Genomic DNA, 6,225 nt, shown 5'->3' on the forward strand with positions numbered 1-6,225 from the left:
GGTCCAATTCCTTCTATATTATTATTATTATACGACATCATACTTCACGGTTAAAGTTACAAGTTGCCAAGATCGGGCAAGGGTGTGATGACGGACCACCAGCAGGGTATCACAATTTTATTCTGCATACTAACTATATTCCCACTGCCTCGCATCGCTGCACGACAAGTTAATCCTCTCTCGCGTCGGGTAATCTACAAACCACCTCTCCTCTTATTCCATACTTGTACGATATGCGTAAAAACGCCATCGAGATTGCCGTCGTGACAAGATATGATCTATTATAGACTGTTGTTCCATACTAAACGGTACGTATGATACTATACTTCGACAACTTTCCTTGGACTACCCTAACTATTTTTATTCCAGGCTTAGGCTTCCCAAAGGGCTCATTCAGGACTCTACTCGTACGGGTAGTATCATATTATGATGCTAATTTTAAAAAATTATCCCAATCCTAATTCACGAGTATGATAAAGTGCACCCGGAGGGTAATCTCGAAAGGGTTTAGAAAGATATAATATAATTAGATTAGCTTCTTATTTTTGACAAAAAGTATTCTTGGCATCGTGGGTCTATCTATCCCCAGAATGTAGGGTTAAACGAGATGAGAGGAAATAAAATTAAAAAAAGAAAATTAACGTAAAATAAAATAAAACATAACACAAGAAGTGAATAGAGACCAGAAATGAGAGTGTGCTGTGGTGCCAGCAACACAAAGTTGGGCGGAACCGGTGCGTACGTTCGGATAAGTTCAGTTCAGTCGTAAACATCATTCGTTGCGGTAAACCATACACCGCAGAATCCCCAAACCGGGGGGGGATGAAAAGAATGGGCATTAAAAGGAGAAAGGGGGAAAGGAAAGAAAGAAAAAGAGAAAACAAAACCTCCCTTCTATGAAAAATGCACCATGCTCCAAACCAAACGCCACGATAAATTCTCCTCTAGTAATGCAAGAAATGGGCCCAAACGAAATAGTGTGAAGAATTAAAACCGCTGAAAGGTTTATGCCTTTTCACTGGCCAATGTCAAGACCGTGCTCTCATAACTAACAACCCTCTTCCCCTCATTAGAAGACTTCTTCTTCTTGGCCCATTGCGGGATACCGATCTTGAGGCCACAACCTTTCAGCAGTCTTAATTTCAGCTTCCTATGCTTTCCCTTCGATGGGGTAGACGGGCCGGGCGCAGTCGCTGGACGCACAAGAGATGTGGTGATCTTTTCCGACTGCACTGACGGTACGGTAGTGCACGGTCTTACGCTGGGCGCCTTTTTTGGTTCCGATTGTCGCGCGAGTTCTTCCACACTCGCGGCAGTTCCGGGTCGGAGCTCGTCACTTAAATCCTCAAAGAAGCGGGAACTCTTCGGTGATGAATAGAGAGAGTTTGGCACTATCAGGGAACTCGTGCTGAATCGGGGACGCGTCACGGAGGTTGTACTAAAGTTGTGACTGACTATCGACACCGAGCTTGGTTGGGGATTTTCTATGGAGATTATCCGGGCCGAGGTGCTTGTTGTTGTCGACTCCGTGCTTTTTCGCTCAATCAGCGACTGACCGACGACCACTGCTTGCCTCCTCATGGATGGCGGACTCGGTGGTGGACTTGGTGGGAGTGATCGTCTCGATTTTGATTTCAAAGGAGGAGTCTGTGGCCGTGAAGTTGGTGTGGGGAAGAAGCCAGAATCGTGTCGGTCGAGAGGTAAGGTAGTGACGGAGGAGGGAGGTGGTGAGCTAAAGATCCTCACTTGAACTGCTGTCGACACTTCCGTGGGCCCGTCAGAATTAATAGATAATGTTTCCGTCGAATCACCACCACTAGTGATGGGTCGAAGGGGGTCCAAGTGGCTAGTGCCTTCAGTTTGGACCAAAGTGTTTCTACGGGAGCGCGTCGGAAGGTTATTCCCTTCTTCAACTTCAGTGCCCAAAACTGTCCTTCCGTCCTCCTCCCTCCCGTCTTGTAATGCACTCGCTGAAATATCCTTTTCTCTTGGCGCCTCGAATCCTAACATTGCGTTAAGCCACGAACCGTCAGTTTGCACACCAGCATCGACGTAACCTGTCCCTTTTGTATCTATATCTGTCTCGCTTGTCTCAGTTCCCAACTTAGGTCCTGATTCAGCCTTAGGCGCTGGGTCTGCGCTGTCCCCGGACTCGGGGCTTGGCTCCCCGACAACGACGACCGACTCGGGCTCGGCGTCTTGCTTCACGATGGTGATGGATGGTGTCGTGATGGTGACTGGTTCACCGCAATCGAGTTTCTGCTTCCGGTAGTCTACATACGAAAGCGGTGACTCTGCGAGATCGTACTCATCGTCTGGCCATGAACCAGCCATGACACCGCGAATGGCGTCGAAGAGCGGTAGTGCAGGGATGTCCATTACCGGTAGGCGAGCGATTTTGCGAATAAATTTTTTTTTTTTTTTTTTTGAAATGCCCTGCAAATTGAGTAAAAGGAACAGCAACAACAAGGAGGAGTTAGGATTTTTTCTCTCCACACTCCCTTCTCGTGTGCGCACCCACTTGCGATATATACCGATTCTCCAGTCCGACCATGATAGCCGATCAAGGGGACAGCTAGGCGTGACGTTTCTGCCGTTCTCCAGTAGATGGCAAAGTACTCCAGATTTTGATAGGTTCGCTTGGTAAAAGTGTTGGATGGGCTAGCTGTTCATTGTTACACAACCTTTAATGACAACAACCATTCTCGAGTGACGAATGATGATTGGCTGTCTGAGGTTCACACGACTCGCTCAGACTGCCCGCCACCCACTCTTTTCAAACGGGGTTGTCTGTGTTCGAAGGCGAAGAAAAAAAGGTGATCTTTTCACGACTCCAGTAACGGGCGATGAGGATGACGCACGATTTATATTTAGGTGGACTTAGCATTTCCCAGCGATTTGATAGGCCGAGCCACGGTTCAACCTGCGGAAATCAAGAGGAAAACCCTGCTGCTCAATGATTTAGCTCACGTGATTACACCGTTTCGAGCCGCTGTCTCGTGCACTGAACCAAACTCAGTCACTCTGTAACCGAAGCCTTATCTTGAGGGTACGAGTACGTATGCCGGTTCAGCGGTTGCCCTCTACAGGTACTCGAGTGGTCAGCTATGATACCATACCATACATACCATTTCTCCTCTTGGGCAGGGAAGGAGAAAGCGAAAAGGGGACTAATAGCTCCCACAATTATCTCTGAGAAGGATATGAACATAATAAAACCGAAAGACTGTATAACTACGACAGCAAAGGCGGAGTCCCTGAAAATTGTAACGTGGCGGAATGTGCTGACCAGGTACTTGTAAGACGCAGCGAACAGTCCAAAAGTGTGAATATTTTTCTTGTATTTTCTTCTTTTTCTCCGGGAGAAAAAAAAAAAAAGAAAGTCATACATCGGAGGGGGTGAAAAAAAAAAAAAAAAGCACCGAGTTAAGCAGCTCCTTGAAACATTGCGGTGTTCGGTTCGTTGCGTGGCATCTTTTCGAAGCAGAAGGGACAATTATTGCATGAACCTGCGGAAAAGAGGCGCGTGGATTAATTGGCGAGGCGAGCAAAGATGTCCTCCGTAGCGCGAGTCTTTACCTACTGGCGGCCCGCTCATGTCGTCTTTGATCTCATGAAGTATTTGTCTCGCTGGGGGGGAAAAGTTATCCCACGAGCTTGTGAACGGAAGAAGTGTTGAAAAGAGACTAGTTCAAAATTGTGGTCTTGACTGCAAATCAGTACCTTCTAGAGGCAAATTCGAAAGGATTTAGCCATTAATTGCGCACCAACGACCGCCATGTGCCTATGCGGTCGAACCATGCACTTGCAATGACCATGGCCACCCGCGCGAGCCCTCTACCCGAGTACTCCAGTATGCGAGCTTGATTGGACAACAATATCCACTTGTAGAGCTCTAACATTTCACACAAGTTGGTGTGGCGTGACGCCGGCGTTGTGGATAAGGATAGACAATGTGAGCGGACCTGCCCTGGAGCAGTTCGAAATGCGGCCAAAGGAGCTAAAGCCGGTAGCGAAATTTGGGGCGAGTGAGGGGCTCCTCTGTCTCAGATCATATCATACTTATTTGGGCTGCAGAATGCATCTGAAGTTGGTCTGAGCGGTGATGGAAATGATGCTTGGGACGTGTTTAGCTTGAGGTTGTTTTGTATGGGGTCAGTTTCCGGGGGGGGGACTGGAAATGGTCTGGGGGAGTACGGCTAGGCGCTGCTCAAGTACAGTACACCAGTGGGCGAGATATCTGAAAAAGTGGACGCGAGGGTAATCGCTCTTGAGAACTAAAGTGGACGAAGAGGGGGCGCGGGGGACACAATGGACTAGGGAGGGCCAGGGGACGGAGCGTGGGAGATGGGTGATGGGCGGGCATCAGTAGGAGGAACCGAGCTTGTCAGAACAGCCATAGCGATCGCGAATCGGGTATCCACTGGCCGCCGACCGCGTACCAAGACCAGCATGACACAGGTTACCGGGAATTACTCTACCCGCACGATAGTAGTTCTTCTCCCACAAAACTCTCCACGAACCTCGCCAGGTATCACCCCAAGAATCAACACCACCAAGCCCGCCAGAAGGAGGAAAAAACTAAAATAACAACAACGCCGAATGTGAAAATGGCAACTATCTTAAAATACGGAATCTCTTGCGGGACCGATTAGAACCACTTAGTCTCTTCTTGGGATAGGGATGCGAAATCCGCCCACAATACTCGGGTACTGTACAATGTCACCCCGACGAGAAAAAGTTTAAGATACCATGGATGGCAGAGGTATATGTTCAATATACCATGGCATACCATGGGTAGGGGTTTCCAAAGCTCAGACTCTCCTTTGCCAGTTTTGGACGTGTTCTGTCCCAAAGAAGGTGAAACCTTCGACCTCGCCAATACTTTAAAAAGATGAAGTTTCCTCAACACACTTTATAATATAGTAACAATTCAATCGACAAAAATCACAAAAATTGCTAGAAATTAACGCTAAATGGGTCTTTTTTATTTTCATTTTTTTACTACGGTTCTAAACCTATTTGTCTAGTAGAGTACCGTAAAAGCCCTTGTAATTTGCTATCTCCGCTGGTTCTCTAATCGCCGGATCAGTGGCAATGGTGTTTAGGGAGGAATAGTGCTTTCCTGATGCGGCATAGTTTGAGTACTGTACAGGTTTAATGTGTTTCTTAACTTTTCTTCTCATGTACGGTATTGGTTGGATAGGGGGTTGGGTGTTAGGAGGAGGATATCGGCGTTGGGGAGGAGGTTTGGGAGCGTTGGTGGTTTGGGGGCGTGGGAGGAAGCCTACCTTACAACCGCCTACAATAAGATTTTTTTTTTTTTTTTTTTTTTTGGTGCAAGAACCATCTTATCGGAGCCACGTGACAACTTATTTTTACAACAAGTGTACGGATATGTCCTCTCTTTTCCTTCTTACCAACACATCCACCTTTCCTTCTCACCTAAGCAGCTCATTTTTCTTCGTCTCGCCCCCAATTCCTTATCACCCAGGTCAGTGAACCCAAGCGTCCAGTCCGTCCGTCCCCGGGTGCGGACCGGACGGACGGCAGTGCATGGGTAGATGCCGGGACGGACGGACATCTCGGTGTCAGTCCAGATCACTGCCCGGGACAGACGGGCGGGCCCTGGAGGTTTCTCAGGGGGCAGGATGTGCCAGGTTCTTGCGGGTGACGGCCGGGCCCTGTAGTAATGGCCGGGCCCTGTGGGTAATGGCCGGGCCCTGCAGGTAATTACCTGGGCCTGCAGATAACCGCCGGAAGATGCCATTCGCCCCAAGACTGCGGGGCCCAGGCGTCAACCCTTTGGACAGCCGTCTTTATGAAAGACGGATGCCATGCCCTGCCATCCTCACCCACCCTGCCCGGGACGCCCGGGACTACAGCCCGCCAGGGACCTGTAGGGCGCCCCGGACGGTTGGGAACACTGATCACCCTCTTTAACGCTTCCCTTCAGCATGCCTCGCATTCCCCTCGGCGTCCTCGGTGCTCTAAGAAAGCGTGCCTTCGTCCTCCCATCCCCTAACCAACTCCACCACCTCCTTCATAGGCGTATTACAAACTCCGGACACCGAAATATAAAGAGTATGTTGGAATGCAACCCCCTCCATTACTCCTAATCTGATAACAATTGCTCTGATAGTGGGGCCGGGTCAATGGACTTGATAAAACAATTGGGACGTTGAGAAATGTTTCATTCCCACTTGTGTTTAGTCTAGTTTACTG

At 48.7% G+C, this 6,225-nt stretch overlaps 1 protein-coding gene across 1 annotated transcript; it reads right to left on the minus strand.

Moving 5' to 3' along the window:
* Window positions 1-1,005: 1,005 nt before the first annotated feature.
* On the minus strand, window positions 1,006-2,379 carry GSTUM_00005017001 (uncharacterized protein; the record flags this gene model as incomplete). Its single annotated transcript, XM_002837007.1, has 1 exon — window positions 1,006-2,379. The coding sequence occupies one exon, from the start codon at window positions 2,377-2,379 to the stop codon at window positions 1,006-1,008; it is 1,374 nt and encodes a 457-aa protein (XP_002837053.1).
* Window positions 2,380-6,225: the final 3,846 nt, after the last annotated feature.

Source organism: Tuber melanosporum (assembly GCF_000151645.1).
Source record: "Tuber melanosporum whole genome shotgun sequence assembly, scaffold_17, strain Mel28".
NCBI lineage: Eukaryota > Fungi > Ascomycota > Pezizomycetes > Pezizales > Tuberaceae > Tuber > Tuber melanosporum.